Source organism: Sturnira hondurensis, unplaced genomic scaffold (assembly GCF_014824575.4).
Source record: "Sturnira hondurensis isolate 20B ecotype Veracruz unplaced genomic scaffold, ASM1482457v3 Scaffold0008761, whole genome shotgun sequence".
NCBI classification, from domain to species: Eukaryota; Metazoa; Chordata; class Mammalia; order Chiroptera; family Phyllostomidae; genus Sturnira; species Sturnira hondurensis.
Genome location: NW_028081392.1, coordinates 1,769,448 through 1,795,008, shown reverse-complemented (window position 1 = coordinate 1,795,008; position 25,561 = coordinate 1,769,448). Strand labels below are relative to the sequence as shown.

Here is a 25,561-nt window from a genome sequence, read left to right as displayed (position 1 = left end):
TTAAAACTATTTTAAAAAATTTTATTTATTTAAATTTAGAGGGGAGGGGGAAGAAGAGAAGGAGAGAAGTGTCAATGTATGGTTGCCTCTCGTGAGTCCCCTACTGGGAACCGGCCCACAACCCAGGCATGTGCCCTGATTGGGAATCGAACTCGATCATGTGGTTTGCAGGCCCACACTCAATCCACTGAGCTACGCCAGCCAGGGCTCTTTCTTTCTTTTTTAAAAAAATTTACTTATTTTTAGAGAGAGGGGAAAGGGAGGGCCAGGGTGGGGCAATTCAATGCACTGCTTTTTTGCTCGTATATGGGGGAGCGATCAGAGAGGGGATATTGCAGCTGCCTGCCTGCTGGAAACTTACTCAGTACTCACCTTGTTTCCAGATGGTTCACCCACTTCCTGCATGTGACTGGTATCCCTCTAGCTATTGCCCAGGTGGTGATTCTTAAAGTGGGTGTGTTTGCATATGTTCTAGGACCATGTGGGCCCTTTAAATGGAGTCTCCTGATAGACCAGCAGTTTCTTCTGTTGTCCCAACTCCCCAACCCCCACTGGTTTTTGCGGCAAGAAGTTAGGAGGTTTTATTTCCTGGCTCTGGAACCCTGGGTTATGTGGTTTGGCTTGGTGCTAGCATTGCTTGTTCCTCTGGTATCCTTCCCAGTTTCTACCTACCACTTGTGAAAGTATGAGCACCCGTTCTGCTGGCTGGTGCTGCCACTGCTTCGCCACTGCTATCACATGGCACCCTCTCCTCCCCAGCTCCCTGTCTCTGCCCCTACTACTCATCTGGATGAATATAGCTTCTTTATATCCTTTGTTGTCAGACTTCTATACAGTTAGATTTTCTGGCAGTTCTGGGTGTTTTTTTGTTTCGAGGTTAGTTCTGATCTTTATTATTATTGTGCAAGGAGGCAAAGCATGTCTACATATGCCTCCATCCTCCTGGAAGTCTGTCATCTTTATTTTCCAAATCATTGATTTGATTCTAGGCTTCATTCACTCTACTATTGTTTCCCTGTAAATTGTTCTTTATTTTAATTCGTGAATCCTTCATTTCTGACTAGATCTTTTTTATGCTGTTGAGGTCCTCACTAAGTTCCTTGTGCATCCTTGTAATTAGTGTTTTGAACTCTGCATCTGATAGATTGCTTGTCTCCATTTTGTTTAGCTATTTTTTTTGGAGTTTTGACTGTTCTTTCATTTGGGCCCTGTTTCTTTGTCTCTTCATTTTGGCAGCCTCCCTGTGTTTGTTTCCAAGTATTAGGTAGAGCTGCTATGATTCCATGTCTTGGTAGTGTTGCCTAATGTAGTAGATGTCCTCTAGGGTCCAGTGGCACAGCCTTCCCTGTCACTCCAGCTGGGTACTTGAGGTATACCCTTTGTGTGGCCTGAGTACACCCTCATCTTGTAGTTGAGACTTGGTTGCTGTTGGCAGATGAATGGGAGGGACTTACTCAGTCCAGCCAGCTGCAAGGACTGGCTTTGACCACTTACAGTCAGCCTCCACCCTCTGTGGTGGATCAGCTGTGTGAGGGCAGGGTGCTGGTGCTCCCGTGTGGTCTGTGGTTCTCCACTGGGTACACAAGCTCTGGGGGTTCCCGAGTCATGCAGGCCATGGTCGGCCCCCACCTGTCTTGCCCAGGGCCACCCTGCCTGAGGTATAAAGCATTTCGAGATGGCTGATGCTTATGCTGGGCTTGGAGGTTCCCAGGTGAAGCCTAGCTGTGAATCTAGGCTGGTTACTGCTATTGCTGGGCCTCTGATCACTGAAGCCAGCTGTTGCTTGTTTGTTAGGATTTAGGAAGTTGTGAAGCATGAGCCAAGACCAGCCATACATATGGAAAAGCAACTTGAGTGGGTTCATAAGTTGGGTAGGGCAAAGTCTCTGAGGATCTCTAAGGAGGGTCAAACAATGTTAGACAGGTTGATGGAGTCTCAGATATGGCACCAGCTTGCCTGCTCTGTGGGGCAGAGGGTTCAGAAAAGGGACAATGGCCTCTGCTTGCCTTGATGCCAGACACTTCAGTTTCTCCCTGTGTACCACTGTGCCTTTCAAGCTGCTGCTATCCTGGTGCTGGACCTCAGGGGGTGTGAGTCTGAGTAGGTGAGTCCTTGCATGGGTTCTTTAAGAGAAACTGCTTGGGGTTCCAGCAGTTTCTCCCACCGACTCAATTCCTGTTGTTTTTTATAGCCAGAAGTTGTGGGGACTTATCTTCCTGGCACTGGAACCTGGTCTGGGCCCTGATGTGGGGCTAGGAGTCCTTGCTCCTGACATATTGTTTTCAATTTTTATCCACCACACATGGTGAGGTATCAGCCCGTTCTGCATCTGCACCCCCCAACTAGTCTGGATGGAAATGTTTTCTTTAATTCTGTAGTTGTCAGAGTTCTGATTTCTGATGGTTCCTATTGATGGTGGTTTTATATTTTAGTTATAATTTTGATGTGGTTGTATGAAGAGGCAAGGCCAATGCTGCCAAGTCTGCTAATATGTTTTCATAAAACCTTCTACTTTTTTTCCTTTGTAGCATTTCTTAGTCTTGTATTTATTATTTATTTATTTTTAAAAAGATTTTTATTTATTTATCTTTAGAGGGGAAGGGAAGGAGAAAGGGAGAGAAATATCAATGTATGGTTGCCTCTTGTGTGTCCCGTGCTGGGAACTGGCCTGCAACCCAGGCATGTGCCCTTACTGGGAATTGAACCACGGTTGTTTGGTTTGCCGGCCCGCGCTCAATCCACTGAGCTACACCAGCCAGGCTTAGTCTTGTATTTATATTTACCTCTGTCTGTGCTTTTTTTAAAAAAAATATTTATATTTTTCAAAGATTTATATTTATTTATTTTAGACAGAGGGGAAGGGAGTGAGAAAGAGAGGGAGTGAAATATCAATGTGTGGTTGCCTTTTACATGCCCCTCACTGGGGACCTGACCTGGCCTTCAACCCAGGCATGTGCCCTGATGGAGAATCCAACTGGCAACTCTTTGGTTTGCAGGCCCGCACTCAATCCACTGATCCACAACAGCCAGGGCTATTTAGAGGGTACGGAAGGGAGGGAGAGAGGGAGAGAAACATCAATGTGTGGTTGCCTCGGGTGTGCTTCTTAATGGGGACCTGGCCTACAACACAGGTATGTGCCCTGACTGGCAGTTGAATTCGTGACCCTTTGGTTCACAGGCCTGTACTATATCCATTGAGTCCCACCAACCAGGGCTAGATAGGAAGCTTCTTGAAGGCCGGCATGTGTATGTTGCATTAGTTTATAGCACTTATCAAAGACTGATATGCTTTTTCCAGGATTATGTTTATACATTGCTTGAAAACTTGGTTATTACTTCAATCTGTGCTTGCTTGACCATTTTCTGTCCCGTATTAACCACTAATATGGTTAGCTTATGTGCCAAACTGGTTTCTTTTGGGCTTATACCTCTGAAGATAGGCTAGTCTAGAAAGTCCATAAATTATTTTTCTGTGTTGTATCACATGAATTAGGTCTGTCTAGTCTCCTTTATGAGAGATTTACAAATATGGAAACATACCTTTAAGTTTCAAGAGGCAATAGTTTCATTTTCTATAGCCTTGAGAGTATCCTGAAATACCTATTAAGGATAAAATTCTTCTGGAATGTGGCCACATGGGAAAGCAAATGTTAACTGTGACAGCTCACTTTCCTCTCAGGTTTCAGTGACATTTTCTTTTAAGAAACATGATTGGAGAAATTTGTGGCTCTGTTCCTGATAAAATCAATGCAATATGTCTTACTTTATGTTTATATCTGCTATTGGTAAAGTGTGTAAAAATTCCTCAGATTTATGATTTCACCTTGATCCTTTGAATTCTGTATTTTCTAATTACTACTGTATCAGATGACTTGCATGTTAGATTAGATATTGATTCTGTTAACTCTAATTAATAGACAGTATTTACAATGAAGATTCCTTTCTTATGAGTCATTTCTGTAGAATTATCAGGATCAAGGGAAAAATTACCTGGCTAATGAATTTATAATCATAGCCTAGTGGTGGTTAATACCTGTCTGTGGATTAGCTCTAATACTGTGGTTTTGACCCTCAGGTGCACATTAGAATCATTTGAGGAGCTTTAAAAACTCTTGCTGTCTGGCTGCACCTCAATCCAATTAAATCAGAATCTCTGGAACTGGTGGACCCAGGTGTCATTAGCTTTTAAGTACCCCCAGTGATTTCAGTGTGTATACAAGATTGAGAACCACTCAATCTGGTAGGAATTTCCATTCATATATTTAATAAAACAGTCACCCTTCACTGTGTATCTGCATTATTGTAGTGACTGTCTTAGACTTTCCATGTAAACCTCTTTTGAGCCTGCCTGCATTCTTAACTTGATGGATGCCGTTATAGGCTTTATGAGGATAGCATGGACTGTACTGAGCTGTGTGCCAGTAATTGGGAGACCCTTTTTATGTATGAATGCATTTATTTTTACAACAGCCTTGGGCTAAATAGGTATTATTCACTTCATTTTTACAAGTGAGGAAATAGAGTAGGTAGATGACTTACCCAAGGTTTGTTTGAGTCTAAAACGTCTTTAACCCTCAAATACTTCCCTTTCTAAGGTAAGTAGACAACTAACATTTTTGTGATAAGCTTGTCCACTAACAACTAGCCCCAAATAGGGGCCTGGTTGAAGGCACCCCTTACTGATGAGGCCTGGAAAGACAAAGTCCTGACAGGGTTGGGCAATAGAATCTCTAGCCCAACACAGAAAATTCCATGTAAATTGAGGAGTTCTAATCCTGTTTTTAAACATCTAGCCATCTTGGTTTTTTTTAGAAGTGTCTTACTGTCATAGATTTCAATGGAAATAATCGGGTGTGGAGCCCATCTAAAAAATGCACACTCACACCTGTCAGAATGGTTATCATCAATAAATCAACAAACAGCAAGTGTTGTCGAGGTGTGGAGAGAGGGGAGCGCCCCGCACTGTCGGGGGGCATGCAGAATGGAGCAGCCACTGTGGGAAACAGTATGCAGGTTTCTCAAGAAATTAAAAATGGATCTGCCTCATTACCAAGCAGTTCCACCTCTGGGTATATATCTGAAGAAACGCAAAACTGTGTTCAGTGCAGCATTATTTATAGTAGACAAGATGTGGAAGTGTCCCAAATGCCCATCAGTAGACGGACAAGTAGATGAGATGGCTGTGGTACATATATACAATGGAATATTATTACTCAGCTATAAAAAAGAATGAAATCTTTCCACTTGTGACAGTATGGTTAGACCTAAAGAATGTTATGCTGAGTGAAAAAAGTCAGAGAGAGGAAGACAAATACAGTATGATTTCACTTATATGTGGAATATAAAGAACAAAAATGCATAAATGAAACAGAAGCAGACTCATAGATACAGAGAACAAACTGTATGGATGACAGAGGAGAAGAGGTTTGAGGGGTTGGGTGGAAAAGTTGAAGGGATTAAGAAGTACAGATTGTCAGTTACAAACAGTTATGGGGATGTGAAGTGGAGCATAGGAGATATAATCAATATTGTAGTAACTATGTATGATGTCAGGTGGGTACCTGAAATAAGGGGGGACCACTTTGTAGAGTATATGATTGTCTACCCACTATGCCATAATCCCCAAACTAATATAAAATAATAGTTAAAAAATTAAAGCAGCCCTGGCTGGTGTAGCTCAGTGGATTGAGCGTGGGCCTGTGAACCAAAGGATTGTGGTTCGATTCCCAGTTGGGGCACATGCCTGGGTTGCAGGCTGGTTCCTGGAAGGGAATGCACGAGAGGCAACCACACATTGATATTTCTCTCCCTCTCTCCTTCCCTTTCCTTCTAAAGATAAATAAATAAAATCTTTTAAAAAATTAAAGCAAATTCATAGTTTTAGACATAGTCACCCATACTATTGGGTTACTATGTTGAAATCATAGAAGCCAAAATACTGTTGATAATAGAGGATTTTTCCTCTTAACTCTATACTTCAGTGATAGTCTCTTAGTGTTTTATAGCTTCTGAAACTTCTCTCCTGGGATCCAATAGTCTCATTCACTGTAATACATCTAATTACTATGGGTTCCAGAAAATAACCTTGGATTGTTGGAATTATTTATACTAGGGGGACTAGGCACGTAGTGTAAATGTATCAGTTAATAGATGATGGAAGTGGACTATATATGACTGACAGTGGGGCACAATGAGAACAGTGATGAGCTCCTGCTCCATTTTTACGGCTGAGAATAGATTCCAGTCTCTTGTTGCCATGAGTTGTCAGTTCTTCTAATTGATCTAAACCTGTAAATCTGAATTTTTAGTTGAAATGTATCAATTTTTAGGTGAAATCTCCCAAATAAAACATGTCCGTGAATTCAGCCCCCTGAGGTTTCCCTTTTTTTTACTGTGCTTTTTTAAAAAGTTTTTAAAAAAGATTTTATTTATTTTATTTTTAGAGAGGGGAGGGAGGGACAAAGAGGGGGAGAAGAACATCAGTGTGTGGTTGCCTCTCATGTGCCCCCTACTGGGGACCTGGCCTGCAACTCAGGCATGTGCCCTGACTGGGATTTGAACCAGCGAACCTTTGGTTCACAGGCCGGAGCTCAATCCACTGAGCTACACCAGCCAGGGCTTTATTATTTTTTAAACACTTTTTATTCCCTTTATTTTCTTGTATAAAATTATGTGGTGGTCACAGCTGGAGTCCTCTGCACAGAAACTCTGGTGTGGGTCTTTATAAGATGGTCAGTGAATTCCTGATGGGGAGGCTTGGTAGACACAGCCTCTTTCCAGAGGTTGAGGGCAAGATAGCTATAGGTCTTAGATATAGCATCACCATCACAGGTGCCTTGGTGAAGTCGCCCAGGGTCTCAGTGCAGTCCCTGGCTGAGGTGTAGCAGTCTTAGATACTGGCCATCATCAGCAGCTTCTTGGACACAGTGGCTTAGATGCTACCCGTACCCCTAGGGGCAGGGATGAGGTGCCCCAGCACAGAGCCACAGCAGCTGATCACCTTGTAAGGGATGGTGTGGGCCTTGCTGATTTTGTTTCCCCACCCCAGTAACCTCATTGCACAGGGATGGTAGAGGGCTTGGCTAGCTTGGTGGCTCCATGGATGGTAGTGTCTTACTTCCTTTGAACACTTAACACCCAGACCTACATGTCCATTTTAGTTCCCAGTGGTGACAAAGGCCTTGAACTGAGTCCTCTGGCCAGCACATTTCTGCTTTTGCACAGGCATAACCTTCAAAATGTCATCCTGAGGGATACCTCCATGAAAATGTCAATGATCTGAGATTCCTTGATGAAGTGGAGAAAAAATAGATCTCCTCCAGGAACTTGATCTTCATCACTTTGACTAGGCAGCCCAGCTTGGGGACAGGGATACAGTCCTTGTTTTTGCCTCTGTGAGCTCTGTGGCCTCAGCCCCCACCCCTGACCATGACTCCAGCTGTGACCTCAGCCCCGGCCGGATGCCACTGCCACTGCCAAACCCTTCGTTTGCCAAACCCTCTGTGAGCTGCTGCAGCCTCTCATTCCAGGACCCCCAAGGCCTGCAGGCCCTCCTGCAGCACCTGCATCATTCACTGTTTGGTGTTTCCTTGGAAAAGAAGCTACTCTCCGCTTTTGAATCTATCCTGAATGGTGAACCCTGCTCTTTGCCAAGCCCTTTACTCTTATTTAATTAATCAAGGATAATTCCTTTAGGATTATCTCAGTATAGTTCATTTGTTCTCCAAAGGACAAGGTTTTCCCCTTCTCAAACTCTAGTCCCATTGGTCACTGAATTGCCTGAGACTGTGCCAACTTTCACCAAACTGCAGACCCAGATTTTGAGAAGCAAACAGGTGTTGGGCACAGTTACTGCTGATACATCTTTACATTGGATTGGGCTGTAGTACATCATTTTGTCAGTGAGTGTAATGCTGCATGTTCTGTAAAGCTATATGACTTCCAGGTGGCTCCCCAAATATTGAGCCTTTACTGAAGCCCTTCTCTGTAAGGGAGTATCTCTGGCTATATAAGATTTAAACATGATGCAATTCTTTATTTTGGTTTAAACATTAAACATTTTTGTTTAATCTCCAATAATTAATTTTTCTTTATATTATAGGCATATAGTTGGAAAGAGAGGGGACACAAGGAAGAAACTAGAAATGGAGACCAAAACTTCTATTAGTATTCCTAAACTTGGACAAGAAGGAGAAATTGGTGAGACCCAGTATATACGTTATAAGTGCAGTCATTTTTCATGTATATGGAATAATGTAACCTAACTGAGGTGTTTAGTGACTATCCTTTGTGAGGTTGTGTAGCTGTTGGCCTTTTTATGATGTACCAGTATTAATCTCCAAATGAGGAAAGATGTGGTTAAACAACCTTATTGTGATTGAGCACCTGGGTCTTCATTTTATACTTTACCATGTACTGAGGGGATAAAGCTTCCATATTTTGTTGTGATTAGATTTCTGTTATGCTTTAGTAGCTTGAAATGGTGTTTGTGAATTGTTTGAAGTTAGAATTAGAGAAAACCAATGAAACCTACAAATTTGAATGAAGTTCACCCCTTTCCATAAGTGTTCCCTTGTTTTTACCTTGCTTTGTAGACTATGAGTAAGGATTAAAATACCAAGCTGATTCAGGCCCTGGCCAGGTAGCTCAGTTGGTTAGAGCATCATCCCAATATACCAAGGTTGTGGATTTGATCCCTGGTCAGGGCACATACCAGAAGCAACCAGTGAACGCATAAATAACTGGTACAACAAGTTGATGTTTTTTTCTTTCTATCTCTCTCTCTCTCCCCTTTCCTCTCCCCTTCCTCTTCCTGTCTCAAATCAATAAATTTAAAAATAAATAAGTAAAAATACCAAACTGATTCAGCCCTGGCTGAATCGTATCTATGATTCTGTTCCTGTTCTAGTTGTTTGTTTAGTTTGTTATCTGGATTCAATTATTGGTAGTTGTGAATTTATTGCATTTTTAATGTTCATCATTTTGATTTTCTTCTTTTTCTTATATAATACCCATTAGCATTTCATATAATAATGGCTTGATGATGGTGAACTCCTTTAGTTTTACCTTGTCTGGGAAGTACTTTATTTGCCCTTTCATTCTAAATGATAGCTTTGCTGGATAGAGTTCCAGGTTGTAGGTCCTTGCTTTTCATGACTTTGAATACTTGCCATCCCTTCTTGCCTGCAAGGTTTCTTTTGAGAAATCAGCTGCTAGTCTTATGGGAACTCCTTTGTAGGTACTCTTCATGGGAACTATCTGCTTTTCTCTTAAAGATTATCTATCTTTATCCTTTGGGATTTTAATTATGATGTGCGTTGGTATGGTCCTCTTTGGGTCCAACTTGTTTGGGACTCTGTGCTTCCTGGACTTGTATGTCTGTTTTCTTCACCAAATTAGGGAAGTTGTCTTTCATTATTTTTTCAAGTAAGTTTTCAATTACTCGTCCTCTTCTCCATCTGGCATCCTCTATTATTCAGATGTTGGTATGTTTAAAGTTGTCCCATAGGTTCCTAAGACTCTCCTTGTTATTTTTAATTTTTTTTTCTTCCTGCTGTTCTGGTTGAATGCTTTTTCCTTCCTTGTGTTTCAAATTGTTGATTTCATTCTTGGCTTCAACCTCTTTACTGTTTTCCCTGTAGATTTTACTTTATTTCACTTAATCCATCCTTCATTTCTGCCTGGGTTTTTTTTATAGCGTTGAAGTACCCAAGGAGTTCCTGGAGCATCTTGATAACCAGTGTTCTGAACTGTGCATCTAACAGTTTGCTTATCTCCATTCCATTTAGGTCTTTTTCTGGAGTTCTGTTCTTTCACTTGGGCCATATTTCTTTGCTTTCCATTTTCAGCAGCTTCCCTGGGTTTGTTTCTGTGTATCAGGTAGAGCTGCTTTGACTCCCTGTCTTAGTGCACCTGTTAAGTTGAGTGGGGCAGAGCCTTAGGTAATCGCCAGGGCTGTGACACCTGTGTCACTGCTGTGTTGCTGTGTTGGGAGAAGGCTTGCAGAAGAGACTATGCCTCTGCCTGCCTCTGGAGTATTGCCCAGGAGGAAGCTGTCTCCCCACTCACACTTCACTTTCTCTCTGTATGCCACTAGTGCCCTTCCAGCTGTTGCCTTGCTGATAAATCCCAGAGAGGGATGCATCTGTGTGAGTCCTCAGTCTGTTGCGGGCCCTTTAAGAGGATACAGTATCTTTTGCTGCCCTAACCCCCACTGATTTTTACAGTCATAAGTTATGGGGACTTATCTTTCTGGTGCTGGAACCCTGGGCTGGGTGGTCTGGACTGAGACTGGGATCCCTCGTTCCCAAGATATCCCTCCATTTTTTAAGATTTAAGAAGATTTTATTTATTTATCTTTAGAGGGGAAGGGAATGAGACAGGGAGAGAAATATCAATGTATGGTTGCCTCTGGTGTGTCCCCTGCCGGGAATTGGCCTGCAACCCAGGCATGTGCCCTGACTGGGAATCGAACCGCAATTGTCTGGTTCGCAGGCCGGTGCTCAATCCACTGAGCTACACCAGCCAGGGCTTCCCTCCCCTTTTTTTTTTTTTTTTTTAATCTACCACACGTGGTGGGACTGCCTGTTTCTGTCTCTGCACCTTTCTGTGCCTCTCTGTGCCTCTCCGCGTCTACGCCCCTCTTACTTGTCTGGACGAATATGACTTCTTTAAATTCTTTAGATTCTTCGTTGTTGGACTTCCACACAGCTCAATTTTCTGACAATTCTGGGTGATACATGTTTTGTAGCATAGCTTACTTTTTTGGTATAGTGGTGCGCAGAGGCAAGGCCTGTTTACCTACACCTCCATCCTGACTGGAAGTTTCATAATAATTTTTATAACATGGTATAAATATGGAGACCTTAGCCATTTTAAGATACTGAATCATTCCAAAATTCATCCAGAAAAGGGTAGGTAGTGTAAAGATTAGATTTTGATTTAGAAAGCACAGATATTTCAGTGTGCAAAATGAGTGTGTCTAATCGTTAAAAGTAAGAATTTGGCAGTACTAATTTAATTGAAAAACAAGAGGATAAACTGGCTTATTGATCTTTTAGGGAAGTAATGTATATGGAAAAATCAAATCTGTGGGTTAGAGTAAATTAAGTTGTGGAACCAAGAATGCTGCCGCATTGATGTGATATTTGCTGCCATTTATTTATTTTCTTTTGCCTCTCCTTGATTAGAGAGACTAGAGAAGGAGATGATCTAGTAGTAGGTTTTAATTTGTCCTCTAGACATAAAATTTACCATTTTGACTATTTTAAGTATTGAATTCAGGAACATTTAGTACATAATACAGTGTTGTGCAGCCATCACCACTATCTGGTTTTAGAATACTTTTTATCACCCCAAAAGGAAAAGCCATATCCACTAAGCCAGGGGTTGTCCAACCTGTGGCCCACAGGATGCCTGTGAATGTGGCTCAACACAAATTTGTACATTTACTTAAAACATTTATGAGATTCTTTTTGATTATGTGTCACAATGTGTTTAAAGTGTGGCCCAAGACAACTCTTTTTCCAGTGTGGCCCAGAGACGCCAAAAGGTTGGACACCCTTGTGACCAGTTATTGCCGATTCCTTCCTCCCCCATCTTTGAGTACCACTAGTCTGCTTTATGTCTCTGAATTTGCCTGTTCTGGGTATTTCCTGTAAATGGAAATCTACATACAGTATGTGGTTTCTTTGGTCTCTCTCGCTTTTACTTAGCATCATGTTTTCAGATTCATCAGTATTTTCGCATTCATCCGTTCTTTGTTCCCTTTTTTAAAAAAGATTTTATTTATCTTTAGAGGGGAAGGGAAGGAGAGAGGGAGAGAAATATCAGTGTATGGTTGCCTCTCATGCGTCCCCTGCTGGGACTTGGTCTGCAACCCAGGCATGTGCCCTGACTGGGAATCAAACCGTGATCCTTTGGTTCACAGGCCCGCACTCAGTCCACTGAGCTACACCAGCCAGGGCCGTTCCCTTTTTTGTAATACTCCATTGCATGGAGATAGTACATTTTGTTTATTTATCAGTTGATGGACATCTGTATTTTTTTCACATTTTGGTTCTGTGAACATTTGTGTTCAAGTTTTTTTGAACACCTGTTTTTACTTCTTATGAATATCTATGTAGGTGTGAAATTGCTGGGTCATATGATAATTCCTTTTTGACTTTTTAAGGAACTGCCAAACTTTTTCATAGCAGCTGCATGGTTTTACATTCCCATCAACATGGCATGAAGGGTTTACTTTGTATCTTTTGAACTCATTTTTCTAGTTCATTAGCTGGTTTTTAACGATATTCTGTTTTTAGCCCTGGCTGGGCAGCTCGATTGGAGAGTTGTCCCCATATGCCAAGGTTATGGGTTCAGTCCTCTGTCAGGGCATGTACTGTAATCAACCAATGAAGAAGTGAATAAGTGCCGCAACAAATCAATGTTTCTCCCTTTCTCTCTCTAAAATCAATTTTAAAAAAAGGAAACCATTAGGCCCTGACCAGTGTGGTTCAATTGGTTGGGCATCGTCCTTCCTGCAAAGCAAAAGGTCACTGGTTTGATCCCTGGTGAGGGCTCGTGCCTGGGTTGTGGTTACAGTCCCTGGTCTAGGTGCATGCAAGAGGCAACTAATCAATACTCTCTCATGTCGATGTTTCTTTTCTTTCTTCCTCCCTTCCTCCGGGTCTAAAAATAAATAAATAAAATCTTTAAGAAAACCCATTAAGTTAAAAAAAAAGGATATTCTGTTTTTAGATCTTATTCTGCTTAGATTGAATTCATTTTGTTTCTTACACTTGGTACTGTTCCCTGTTCAGAATTATATACGCATTCAGGACAGCTCCCCACAGATGACAGTATCTAGAGGTCACCTGTCTTACTAGCATTTGATGATCCTTGAGTGTGTTAACCCTTTTTTTTGGTTTGCAGTAATCACTGGCCAGCATCGAAGTGGTGTCATTTCAGCCCGAACTCGGATTGATGTTCTTTTGCTCACTTTCAGAAGAAAGCAGCCCTTCACGCACTTCCTTTCCTTTTTCCTCAATGAAGTTGAGGTTCAGGAACGATTCCTGAAGTTCCAGGAGGAAGTACTGGAGAGGTGCTCCATGGTAAGCAGCAAAACAAAACAAAGCAAAAGGTTTAAGAGAAAATTATGGTACAAAACAAAAATGGTTCCTAATTGAAACAATAGATACAAATCTCTTCTCTTACCAAAAAAGGTAACTATTTCTGATGTTTCCTTTTAATTTTGAGCTGAAAAAAATACAAATAGAGATATCAGTGCATAAGTGTCTATATATTACTGAAATATTCTTTTTAAAAAAATATATTTTATTGATTATGCCATTACAATTGTCCCATTCTCCCCTTCACTCCCCACCACCCTGCACACCCCTCCCCTACCATTCCCCCCTTTCATTCATGTCCATGTGTCATAAGTTCTTTAGATTCTGTATTTCCCATAGTATTCCTGCCCTCCCCCCTGTCTATTTTCTACCTGCGGTCAATGCTACTCTGTACCTTCTCCCCACTCCTCCTCCTCCCACTCCCCTGTTGCTAACCCTCCGTGTGATCTCCATTTCTGTGGTTCTGCTCCTGATCTAGCTGTCCTCTTAGTTTGCTTTTGTTTTAGGTGTGGTTGTTTTTTTAAAGATATATTTTATTGATTATACCATTACAGTTGTTCTATTCCCTACTTCATTCCCCTCCACCCTGCACACCCCTGCCCAACCATTCCCCCCTTTAGTTTATGACCACCTGTCTCAAGTTCTTTAGATTCTATATTTCCCCTACTATTCTTGCCCTCCCCCTATCTATTTTTTACCTACCGTCTATGCTACTTATTTTCTGTATCTTCTCCCCACTTCTCCTCCCACTCCCCTGTTGCTAACCCTCCATGTGTTCTTCATTTCTATGGTTCCACTCCTGATCTAGCTGTCCTCTTGGTTTGCTTTTGTTTTAGGTGTGGTTGTTAATAACTGTGAGTTTGCTGTCCTTTCACTGTTCATATTTTTCATCTTCTTTTTCTTATATAAGTCCCTTTAGCATTTCATATAATAAGGGCTTGGTGATGATGAACTCCTTGAACTTGACCTTATCTGAGAAGCACTTTATCTGTCCTTCCATTCTAAATGAAAGTTTTGCTGGATAAAGCAATCTTGGCTGTAGGTCTTTGGATTTCATGACTTGGAATACTTCTTTCCAGCCCCTTCTTGCCTGTAAGGTCTCTTTTGAGAAATCCGCTGACAGTCTGATGGGTACTCCTTTGTAGGTGACTGTCCCCTTATCTCTTGCTGCTTCTAGGATTCTCTCCTTCATTTTAGTCTTGGCTAATGTAATTATGATGTGCCTTGGTGTGTTCCTTCTTGGGTCCAACTTCTTTGGGACTCTCTGAGCTTCCTGGATTTCCTGGAAGTCTATTTCCTTTGCCAGACTGGGGAAGTTCTCCTTTATTATTTGTTCAAATAAGTTTTCCACTCGTGGTTGTTTCTTTCCCCCTTCTGGTACCCCTATAATTTGGATGTTGGAACGTTTAAAGATGTCCTGGAGGTTCCTAAGCCTCTCCTCATTTTTTTGAGTTCTTGTTTCTTCATTCTTTTCTGGTTGGATGTTTCATTCTTCCTTCTGGTCCACTCCCTTGATTTGAGTCCCAGTTTCCTTTCCATCACTGTTGGTTTCCTGTGCATTTCCCTTCATTTCAATTAGTTTAGCCTTCATATGTTCCTCTAATTTGTGGCTATAATCAACCAGGTCTGTGAGCATCCTGATAAACAGTGTCTTGAATTGTGCTTCTGAGAGGCTGGCAATCTGTTGGTCCCTTAGAGTTATTGGCTCTGGGGCTTTGAGTTCTTCTTGAGCCATATTTTGTACTGTTCGTGCCTGCTATGTATGAGGAGCAGAGCCCTAGGTGTTCACCAGGGCGGGGCCACTCAGTCACTGGGTTGTGATGCTGTATGTGGAGGTGGGGTCAAAGGAAAGCAATGGCGGCCCCCTGTGCTGCCTCCCGGGGCCGACGCGGTCCGTCCCACTGTGTGCGAATGTGTGACCGTGGTCAGCTTGCCGCCGTTGGGTTCGCTTCTGGGGGGTTCGCGGTCCGTCTCACTGCTCACTCCTCTGCTGGTTTATCTGCGCATGAATGTGTGACTGCAGCCAGCCCGCCTCCCTGTGCCCTCACTGGGTTCGCCCAATGTGGGTCTGCCTCGGCGGCACCTGGGGTCGGGGGATCTTTCTTGCCTGTCCCTGCTCCACTGCTGGCTCCGCCCCTCTTACCGGTCCTGTTGAACGGTTGGTTGTTGTCGGACTTCCATATAGTTCAATTTTCTGTTTTTTGTCTGTGTCTTTGTTCTCCAAACCTTTGTTGTATTCAAACTTGGTTGTGGGAGAAGGCACAGTGTTTTCACCTATGCCTCCATCTTAGTGGAAGTCCTGAAATATTCTTTTTTTAAAAAATTTCACTTATTTTTAGAGAGGGGAAGGGAGGGAGAAAGAGAGGGAAAGAAACCTCAATGTGTGGTTGCCTCTCATGTGCCCTCTACTGGGGACTTGGCCTGCAATCCAGACATGTGCCCTAACTGGGAATCAAACCAGTGACCCTTTGGTTTGCAAGCCAGTGCTCAATCCACTGAGCCACACCAGCCAGAGCTTACTGAAATATTTTTTAAAAATTTGAAGACATGGAAAGATCATCTTAATATACACAGTATCCTGAACTTTGTGGATGGTGATGTTAATGAAATGCCACCGCAGGATAGTCAGGGCTTATTTGGGGTTAGTAACAAAAAACAAATGTGTATGAAATTTTTATACTTATTTAACAGTGAAATGCTAGTGACCGGGATAATAGCAAATAATTTAGATTAAAATAAGTTTTAAAATTCTTTTGGATATACTTTTAGGTAATTTAAAGAAATACTGATTTTTAAAAAGTATGAAAGTAATATATGCTTATAGGAAGTTTAGAAAATGCAGAAAGGATTAATAAAAAGTCACCCATAATCTCACCACTGACAGATAATACTGTGGTATGTTTGTATGTGTGTACACACAAAAATTTTAAAAATATGTCTTGTGTATGGTTTTAAATCCTGTTTTCTTTGAAACTTAACATTATACCATGATTATTTTGTCACTGAATAAAAACCTAAATAGTTTGCCTTTGCTTTGGAGACCGGGAAGGAAATTACAGTAGTGATTACTAAAATGACGTGATGTGATTTCAGTAACTGTTCAGATGACTTGATTTTTAATGCCTGTGTGCTATTCTGATACAGGACTATATAATAATTTATTTAATCATTATTCTGTTTTTTATTATTATAAATACTGATGTTATGAGTACTCGTCTGCACTAGTCTAATTAGTTTCTTACTTAGTAAATTCCTGGAAGTGGAAAAAGTATATATGTGTTGGAGGCTTTTGATATTATATCCAAATTACCTTCAGGAAGTGCTATAGCATCTTATACTCCAAACTATAGCTTTCTGTAGGTTTTCTTTCCTACCCTTGCCAATCCTGGGTGTTACTATTCTTTTATATGTATATTTTTGTAATCCAGTGGACAGAAAATATCATTAGCTTATTGCTTTATTGTTCATTTATTTGATTATTGGTAAACTAAGACTTTTCCGTATGTTTAACTGTTCTTCATGTTTTGGTCGATTTTTCTCTGAGAGTGTTCATTTTTTAACTTATTTGTGAGAACTTCATATATGATAAGGTCAGTATTATTTCATAACTTACATTTAATTTTTTAGTTCATTTGGAATGTATTTTGGTATTTAGTAAGAGGTAACCCCTGTTTAGATAAACTGCTTATCCCCAGAAGAATTTAAAAAATTTTACTTTACCTTAAAAATTATGATATAGTAAAATGGACATTTTGGGGGGTACATTTCTATGAATTTGAATACATGTATAGATTTGTGTAGCCACCTGCCACAATCAGGATACAGAATAGTTGCAGCACATCAACAAACTCCCTCATATCCCTTCATAGGCGCCTCTTCTGTACCCTAAATCCTGGCAGTCCCTGATCTCTTCTCAGTTACTGTGGTTTTGTCTTTCTGATAATGCCATAGAAATGGAATCGTATAATGTGTAACCTTTTGAGGCTGCCTTTTTCATTCAGCATCATGCCTTTGAGATTCATTCAAGTTGTTATGTATATGTAGTTTTTTCCTTCTTATTGCTGAGTAGTATTCCACTGTATAAATGCGCCTGTTTATTTATCCATCCACCTATTGAAGGATATTAGGGTTGTTTTTAGTCTTTGGCAATTCTGAATAGAACTGCTATACAAACATTTATGTATAGCCCTGGCTGGTGTGGCTCAGGGGATTGAGTGCTGGCCTGCAAACCAAAAGTTTGCCTTTTCAGTTTCCAGTCAGGGCATATGCTTGGTTTCGGGTCAGGTCCCCAGTTCGGGGTGTGTGAGAGGTAACCAGTCGATGTGTTTCTTACACATCAGTATTTTTCTCTCTCTCTTTATTTTATTTCTTCAAAGTAAATGTCCAGGAGTGAGATTGCTGGGATATATGGTAGGTATATGTTTAACTTTATGAGAAACTGAGAAACCTTTTCAGAGTGTCTCTACCATTTTGCATTCTCATCAGTAACATGAGGGAATTCCAGTTGCTTGGTGTCCTTGTCAGCATTTGGTGTTGTTGGCATTTTTATTTTAGCCATTATACTGGTGGTGATATCTTATTGTGGTTTTAATTTGTATTTCTCTAATGGCTAATGATGTTGAACATCTTTTTATGTCTTTTTTTTTTTTTGCCATTCTATGTCCTCTGTGGTGAGGTGTACATCTTTTGCCCATTTAAAAATTGTTTTCTTACTGTTAAGTTTTGAGTGATCTTTCATACATATCCTAGATACAAGTCCTTTTAAAGATAGGTGATTTCCAAATATTTTCTCCCAGTACATAGCTTGTCTTTTATTCTCTTCTTAGTGTCTTTTGCAGAGAAAAGTTTTTTTTTAAGATTTTATTTATTTATCTTTAGGGGGGAAGGGAAGGAGAGAAGGAGAGAAGTGTCAATGTATGGTTGCCTATCCTGAGTCCCCTGCTGGGAACTGGCCTGCAACCCAGGCATGTGCCCTGACTGGGAATCGAACTGCGATCGTGTGGTTCGCAGGCCTGCGCTCAATCCACTGAGCTATGCCAGCCAGGGCTCGAAAAGTTTTAAATTTTGATAAAGTTCAATTTATTAGTTTACTTTTATAGATCATGCTTTTGATGTCATGTCAGAGAACTCTGCTTAACCCTAAGCCACAAGTTTCTGAGAATTTTTATAGTTTTCCCTTTTTTTTGGTTTGCAGGCCGACACTCAATCCAGTGAGCCACACCAGCCAGGGTGTAGTTTTCCTTTTTCTTAATGTTTAGACCATGATCCAGTTAATTTTTTTATTAGGTGTGAAGTTTTGGTCGAGGTTATTTTTGTGCATGTGGATTTCCATGCTATGTTTTTTCAGTCTTGTGGTAATCAGAGGAGTAAGACCACGTGGAATAAAAGAGAATAGTGGTTAATATATATGACTGTGAAAAGGATAGACCTTGGTCAGATTCTGAGTTCCTTGATCTGTGCAGGCTCTGGCAGGTGAACCTCTTCAAATCTTTACAGCTTGCTTTGGAAATTTGCAGGAAAGATTAAATGAGGTAAAATAAAGTACTTGGCAAGGCACTTGATACATAATAAACATTTAATAAGTTGTAGTGGCTACTTCTGCTATTTTAGTGGCTGGTTAGGTTAAAGTTAGTAGTAATACTTGGAGTATTAAGCATAGAGCCATGGCAGGTGTGGCTCAGTGGATTGAGGGCAATACTGGGAACTGAAAGATCGCAGGTTTGATTGGCAGTTAGGGTACATGCCTAGGTTACTACAGGCCAGGTCCCCAGGTGGGGGCTGTGACTGTTGTTTCTCCAGCACATTGATGTGTCTCTCCCTCCCTTTCTTCCTCCCTTCTCCTCTCTCTAAAAATAAATAAAATCTTAAAAGAAAAAGAGTACATGAGGGCTATTTTTGATAATTCTGGGCAAGGTAAGTGAAAATGTTTGCGGTAAAATTTTTACAAGATCTTTTTTTTCCTTTTCTCCCTTTTTCTTTTCCCCCTCCTTTCCCCTTTCTGTCCTGTTCATATTGCTCAAGGTGGGTCTTAGATGTTAAAATATGGTGAAATATAGATATTCAGATATAGAAAGAATAGAATCCAAGTATTTTTGTGGGTCAGGGGTAAAATTGATGAAATTGATTTTTAAGAAGTAGGCTATGAAGGTTAAGTAGATTCAGACTGGGCAACCATGAGCAGACAGTACAGAACTGTGTGACCTGTTTTGAAATGGCATTCATGTGCTTGAACATGGGCACATCTGTAAGTCAGGTGCTTAAATACTGTATGTGAAATTAAGAACTATCAGAGTATTTACTAATTATTAATAGTAAAACATCAGGGTATCTTTATTTCCCTTAACATTTCACAGCAAGATGGTTTTATTCTTAGTGGGAGTAGAAGGTACTTGTAAGTAGATCAGGAACACTGAAATTTCAGTATGGGCTTGTAAATTTAGAGGATGCTGATAAGTTTTTAAATTGTTTTAGCTTGCCTTCTGGCCAAGACGGAGGCATAGGTAAACACACTGTGCCTCCTTGCACAACCAAATTTAAGGACAACACAGATCTAGAAATAAAAACACAACTAAAACGGACAGAAAATTGAATTGTACCAAAATCCGACAACAATGAACCACTCATCCAGACTGGTAGGAGGGGCAGAGTCGGCGGCCAGTGGAGAGGGGTGACTGCAGGAAAAAGGGGTGACTCCCAGACCAACCCAGGCACACAGGCAGCGGTTGGCAGATCCCATGCGTGGGGTGGCAACAGGCAACCCAGTGAGGGTGCAAGGTGGCTGTCTGACCACGGACACACATTGGTGCGCAGATAAACCAGGCAGGTTTAAAAACAGCCAGTGAGACAGACCTCGCAACCCAGGGCCCCAGCGACAGGAAATAAAGCCTAAAAGCACCAGTTGGAAAAACTTCTGGGGGTTGAGGTGCCGGGAGAGGTGCCCAGCCTCACAGGAGAGTTTGTTGGAGAGACTCATAGGGTCCTAGAACAAGCCCACATACCTGGGAACCAGCACCAGAAGGGCCTAGTTTGCTTGTGGGAAGCGGCAGAGGGGACCAAAATCCGAGAGAGAGCCCAACAAACGCCATTGCTCCCTCTCTGACCCTGCCCCCAGTCACAACCCAGTCACTGGGTTGGTGAACATTACATGTTCACCAGGGCGGGTGAACATTACATAACAGGTGTGAACAGACCAAAACATTATGGCTCAAGCAGAAGAGCAGCTCAAAGCCCCAGAGCCAATACTTCTAAGCAACCAAAAGATAGCCAACCTATCAGATGCACAGTTCAAAACACTGGTGATCAGGATGCTCACAGAACTGGCTGAATTTGGTGATAAATTAGATGAAAAAATGAAGGCTACACTAAGTGAAATGAAGCAAAATGCACAGGAAACCAATAGTGATGGGAAGAAAACTGGGACTCAAATCAAGGGAGTGGACCAGAAGGAAGAAAGAAACAACCAAACAGAAAAGAATGAAGAAACAAGAACTCAAAAAAATGAGGAGAGGCTTAGGAACCTCCAGGACATCTTTAAACGTTCCAACATCCAAATTATAGGGGTATCAGAAGGGGAAGAGGAAGAGCAACAAGTGGAAAAGTTATTTGAACAAACAATGAAGGAGAACTTCCCCAGTCTGGCAAAGGAAATAGACTTCCAGGAAGTCCAGGAAGCTCAGAGAGTCCCAAAGAAGTTGGACCCAAGAAGGAAAACACCAAGGCACACCATAATTATATTAGCCAAGATTAAAATNGGGGAAGAGGAAGAGCAACAAGTGGAAAAGTTATTTGAACAAACAATGAAGGAGAACTTCCCCAGTCTGGCAAAGGAAATAGACTTCCAGGAAGTCCAGGAAGCTCAGAGAGTCCCAAAGAAGTTGGACCCAAGAAGGAAAACACCAAGGCACACCATAATTATATTAGCCAAGATTAAAATGAAGGAGAGAATCCTAGAAGCAGCAAGAGATAAGGGGACAGTCACCTACAAAGGAGTTCCCATCAGACTGTCAGCTGATTTCTCAAAAGAGAACTTCCAGGCAAGAAGGGGCTGGAAAGAAGTATTCCAAGTCATAAAAGGCAAGGACCTACATCCAAGATTGCTCTGCTCAGCAAAGCTTTCATTTAGAATGGAAGGGCAGATCAAGTGCTTCTCAGATAAGGTCAAGTTCAAGGAGTTCATCATCACCAAGCCCTTATTACATGAAATGTTAAAGGGACTTATCTAAGAAAAAGAAGATGAACAGTGAAAGGACAGCAAACTCACAATTAAGAACCACACCGTAAACAAAAGCAAACTAAGCAGACAGCTAGATCAGGAGTGGAGCCACAGAAGTGGAGATCACATGGAGGGTTAGCAACGGGAGTGGGAAGAAGAGAAGAGGGAAAAAGGTATAGAAAATTTGTAGCATAGACGGTAGAAAATAGACAGGGGGAAGGCAAGAGTAGTATGGGAAATGTATAAGCTAAAGAACTTATGATATATGGTCATGAAATAAAAGGGGGGGATGTTGCTGGAGGGGGTATGCAGGGTAGAGGGGAATGAAGGGGGGATATTGGACAACTGTAACGGCATAATCAATAAAATATATTTAAAAAAATAAAGAACAAGGCCCTCAATACCTCGCAGAAACACCAAATTAACAATAAACATGCACAGCAAAGTAGCTCTGAGAGAACCCTAGAAACCATTTAAGAAGCTGCAACAACCTAGCAAACGCCTAACCAAGAACAAGAGACACTCAAAATGGTAGGAAATGACATGTTTTCTCTCCACATTGAGTAGTGCAATGAAATCTCATCCCTTCTAGCTCCATCCAACTGAGATGTGAATCATCTCTTTGTCCAGCTTATCCACACCATACATGTTACCCACCCATGAGTCACTTAGTAACCATCTTGCTTACCAGGATCAACTGTCACAGTATTACAGTGCTTGCATTTAAGTACTCTTATTTTACTTAAAAGGCCCCAAAGTGCAGGAGTAGTGATGCTGGCAATTTGGATATGCCAAAGAGAAACTGTAAACTCTATTATACATATTTATAAGAAAAAACCCCATACACATTGGGTTCAGTACTATCTGCAGTTTCAGGAATACAGGGGAGGCGGGGTGAGATAGTTGTCAAAATATATCCCTTGAACTTAAAACAAGATACCACAGCATGCCTGCTGGAGTGGCAAAAGTCAAAATAAGAGATACCACCAAAAGGGCAGGAATGTGGTGCAGCCTAGACTCTCATAATTCATTTATGGTAGAAGAGGCTCACCTCATTGGCAAAAGACCTTACAGTTTTCCATAAATTAAACATATCTCTGCATTTGATCCAACAATTATACTCCTAAGTATTTGACCAAGAGAAATAAAAACATACTTAACACAAAGATTTCTGCACAAATGGTTATATGTAGTAGCTTTATTTTTTTAATTGTATTTATTTATTCCTAGGGAGGGGGAGAGGGAGAGAAACATCAGTGTGTGAGATATACATCAATTGGTTGCCTCTCACATGCCCCCTGCTGGGAACCTGGCCTGCAACCCAGGCATGTGCCCTGACTGGGAATTGAACTGGAGACCCCTAGGTTCACAGGCCGGTACTCACTCCACTAAGCCACACTAGCCAAGACTGTAGTAGCTTTATTTATAATAGCCAAAGATTAGAAATCAGCCAAACATCCATCAACAGTTGAATGGATAAACAAATTTTGGCATATTCATGCAAAGGAATACTATTCAGCAATAAAAAGAAATTAACTAATATGACACACACTAACATGAATGACTCTCAAAAATATTATGCTGAGCAAAAAAAAAACACATGAAAGGCTATATACTGTATTTATAGGACATTCTAGTAAGCAGAAATCTAAGAGTAACAGACAGGAGATTAAGTGGTTGCCTGGAATCACTGGTAGATGGCAGAGAGTGAAACTGACTGCAAAGAGGTACCGGGGAAGTTCTGAGTGACGGAAATGTCCTGTATCTTGCTTCTGGTGGCTGTTATACTGCTATATATATTTGTCAGAACTCATCCAAGTGTACTCTTAAAACAGGTGCCTTGTACTCTATGTAAATTATAACTCAATAAAGTTGATTTTTTAAATACAATTTAAAAAATTATCAAAAACTTAAAGTTTACATTTCCATAACCTATGTATTCTACTTCTAAGAATTTACCTCTAAGAAATTTATCCCCCCCAAAACATCAGCCAAGGACAAAAAGATGAAGTATAAAAATGTTCATTATAGCCCTGGCTGGTGTAGCTCAGTGGATTGAGCCCGGGCCTGCGAACCACACGATCGCGGTTCGATTCCCAGTCAGGGCACATGCCTGGGTTGCAGGTCAGTTCCCAGCAGGTGACTCACGAGAGGCAACCATACATTGGTATTTCTCTCCCTCTCTCCTTCCCTTCCCCTTTACTAAAGATAAATAAATAAAATCTTTTTAAAAAAAGTTCATTATACATTATAATGAATAAAACATTACACATTATAATGAATAACAGAAATAATTCCTTTTAATGTTCCATTAATAAGGGATTAATGAAAAGTTAGGGTACATTCATAGAATACTTCACAGCAATTAAAAATAGTGATTAGATTTATATGTATTGACATGAAACATGTTGAATCAAAAAATATAAAACATAATTTTACTTTGATTATACATATAACAAATACATACATAAGTTTAAAACGTCATGAACCAACCTTATACCAAGAGGTATCAGTCATCTTTTTCCTACAAGAAACAGAATGCAGAGACCATTCCTATCTTAGAGATGAAGAAACTCTATCAGAAATGTCAAATGAGTTTCCAAAGAACCAAAATAAGACTAAATGTCAGTCATTCAGGAAACAACTGTTATTTCCATGAACAAGATGTATGTTCTTCAAAGCCACTACAATGGAACTCACCTAAGCTGCGGTAATAAATGCCAAATACTAATGAAAAATGCCTACAGGGTTTTACAGCCATCTGCCTGTCATTGTTAGATCAGAGTGAAATTCACTAAATATTTCCTCCATATAATAGGTAATACAGAATGGTCCCTTACCTATTTACTCTTTTATGCTGTGCTTATTTCCCTGCTATTATCAGGACCTGATTTAAAAGCAAGAAGGAGGCCAAGTCACTATAGAGTCTCCCTGAAAGCAGGAAGAAAGTACTTTGTACTGATTAAAGCCAGCATGACATTCATAGTGGCCAATGTCACTCTGGCCAAGTCAAAGTAATTATTCAAATATTGGTTCCCTGGCAGCTCATGTTGAGAGCCAAAAGAAAAGTAAGAAAGTGTACACACACACACACCACACACAGAAAAAAAAGCTAATTTATTATAGTTTGTTGGTCACATACCAGATATTTGTAACATTCCAAAAATTACTGGATTCAATAAATTGGTATTTACAAGATAAAATAACTTTTAAATATATTTTCTTGATTATCCTATTACAGTTGTCCAATATCCCCCCTTCATTCCCCTCCACCCTGCACCCCCCCATCCACATTCCCCCCTTTTATTTCATGTCCATGTGTGGGGGCCCGCCAGGCCACAAGGGGACCAAGGACAGAGTTCTCCACTGTGAGAATGGTGGATGAACTTGGTTTCTGGTCCCTGGAGCTGGCGGGTACCTTGACACTTTCCTAACCTTCTAGTTCCCAGCCTTGAAGGACACAACAAGACCCTGGCACAGGTGTCATGTTCCCAGATGGTTATGAGAACTTCTTGCCCTTTTGATAGCTTAAGGGAGTGCACGAACTTTGAGAAACAACATTGTTTCTAGTTCCCTGCAGTCTTTCTAGTCCCTTGCAGTGTTTCTAGTCCCTTGCTTTAGGCATTAACAGTTTGTATTTAAGACAGCTGTTCCTTGAATAAAGTTGCCATTTGCCAGCAGAGCTTATGGTCCTCTCCATTCTTTTAATTAAGTCCCTCACCTCACCTCGTGACCACCCTTGCTGCAGAGGGCTGTGGCATCCATGTATCATAAGTTCTTTAGCTTATACATTTCCCATACTACTCTTGCCTTCCCCCTGTCTATTTTCTACCTACCATTGGTGCTACTTATTTTCTGTACCTTTTCCCCTTCTCTCCTTCTCCTACTCCCATTGCTATCCCTCTAAGTGATCTCCATTTCTGAGGTTCTGTTCCTGTTCTAGTTGTTTGCTTAGTTTGCTTTTGTTTACGGTGTGGTTCTTAATTGTGAGTTTGCTGTCCTTTCACTGTTCATCTTCTTTTTCTTAGATAAGTCCCTTTAACATTTCATATAATAAGGGCTTGGTGATGATGAACTCCTTGAACTTGACCTTATCTGAGAAGCACTTGATCTGTCCTTCCATTCTAAATGAAAGTTTTGCTGGATAAAGCAATCTTGGCTGTAGGTCTTTGGATTTCATGACTTGGAATACTTCTTTCCAGCCCCTTCTTGCCTGGAAGTTCTCTTTTGAGAAATC

The 25,561-nt window shown here is 41.0% G+C and overlaps 1 protein-coding gene and 1 pseudogene across 5 annotated transcripts in view; one reads left to right on the top strand and one right to left on the bottom strand.

Moving 5' to 3' along the window:
• The window catches only part of ASCC1 (activating signal cointegrator 1 complex subunit 1), a 152,379-nt gene that overhangs the window by 14,802 nt on the left and 112,016 nt on the right, over positions 1-25,561 (top strand). For all 5 annotated transcript variants that reach the window (XM_037055838.1, XM_037055839.1, XM_037055837.1 and 2 more), the window contains exons 4-5: positions 8,102-8,199; positions 12,916-13,094. In XM_037055838.1, the coding sequence (XP_036911733.1) occupies positions 8,102-8,199; positions 12,916-13,094 (277 nt within the window). The remainder of the gene's footprint in view (positions 1-8,101; positions 8,200-12,915; positions 13,095-25,561) is intronic.
• Positions 6,669-7,352, bottom strand: LOC118993457 (40S ribosomal protein S2-like; annotated as a pseudogene).